The following is a 1,010-nucleotide window of genomic DNA, read 5'->3' as shown; positions in this document are numbered from 1 at the left end:
AACCGAGGCACATATTTTACAGGCTATTCGAAAAATCGTCCATCACCGATGGCGCAAAAAGTATTTTTGTATCTATCCAGAGAGAAAGATTTTCTCAGTTTGCTCACAAATCGACTTTGTGATTGTTAAATCTGGACCACACATCACTGGCATGCTGTGGCTAGAGCCCCGATGATCGGTCGCGGCACAGCAATGCCGTACAGTGTTTGGCAATCAGTGGTAGAACAAAACGCCCTTTCTCAGCAGATCACCCGCTCGCCGAGAGCGAGGATGTGCGTATTCTTCAGGAGAACGGCCGTCACTCCCTCATCATCTCTCACGTGACCAATGACGATGAGGGTTTCTACACTGTGACGGCCACGAACAGTCACGGAGAGGCCGAATGTTCTGCTGAGCTCTACATTCAAGAGCCACGGCCGGCCATCTCCTCGCAGATGTACGATCACGCATCAAAACATTTCTTGGATGTTGTGGCGTCAGCTTCCATTCAGGACTTGGGTATGACATTTCGTCTTCACGCAGGGCGAAACTGGAGAAGATGCCATCCATACCGGAGGAGCCCGAGGTCCCTGAGAATGAAGTTGAGCGTTTCACAATGCCCGACTTCATCAAGCCCCTTTATGATCTGGACGTCATTGAGGGGAAGGAGGCTGTTCTCAAATGTAAAGTGGCCGGATTGCCGTATCCCACCATCGCCTGGTTCCACAACGGCAAAAGAATCGAAAGCACGGAGGACAGAAAGATGACACAGTGTAAGCGTTTCGCCCCAAAAACCCGCGACGTATTCGGCCCAATGTCAGCGTCATACCCTCTCATCCTCGCTTTGCCTTGTCAATTCCTTTCAGTTCGCGATGTCCACAGTCTGGTCATCCGCTCAGTGTGCCACGCGCACGGTGGGGTCTACAAGAGCGTCATCTCCAACAAAATAGGAAAGGCCACTTGCTACGCTCATCTCTATGTCACGGGTAATTCTCCTTTTGAATCATTTTCACAAACATGCCTTCAATCAG

The 1,010-nt window shown here is 50.5% G+C and overlaps 1 protein-coding gene across 1 annotated transcript; it reads left to right on the top strand.

The window, feature by feature from the left end:
* Positions 1-246: 246 nt before the first annotated feature.
* Positions 247-998, top strand: LOC109509315 (striated muscle preferentially expressed protein kinase-like; the record flags this gene model as incomplete). Its single annotated transcript, XM_019859181.1, has 3 exons — positions 247-436; positions 523-752; positions 846-998. Coding segments are annotated over 3 exons (573 nt in total), but the record flags the coding sequence as incomplete, so codon positions are not given.
* Between the last annotated feature and the right edge of the window lie 12 nt (positions 999-1,010).

Source organism: Hippocampus comes, unplaced genomic scaffold (genome assembly GCF_001891065.2).
Source record: "Hippocampus comes isolate QL1 unplaced genomic scaffold, H_comes_QL1_v1.1 C16853574, whole genome shotgun sequence".
In the NCBI taxonomy this organism is placed as follows: domain Eukaryota; kingdom Metazoa; phylum Chordata; class Actinopteri; order Syngnathiformes; family Syngnathidae; genus Hippocampus; species Hippocampus comes.
The sequence above is the reverse complement of the archived record's forward strand: the minus strand, read 5'-3'. Positions and strand labels throughout refer to the sequence as shown.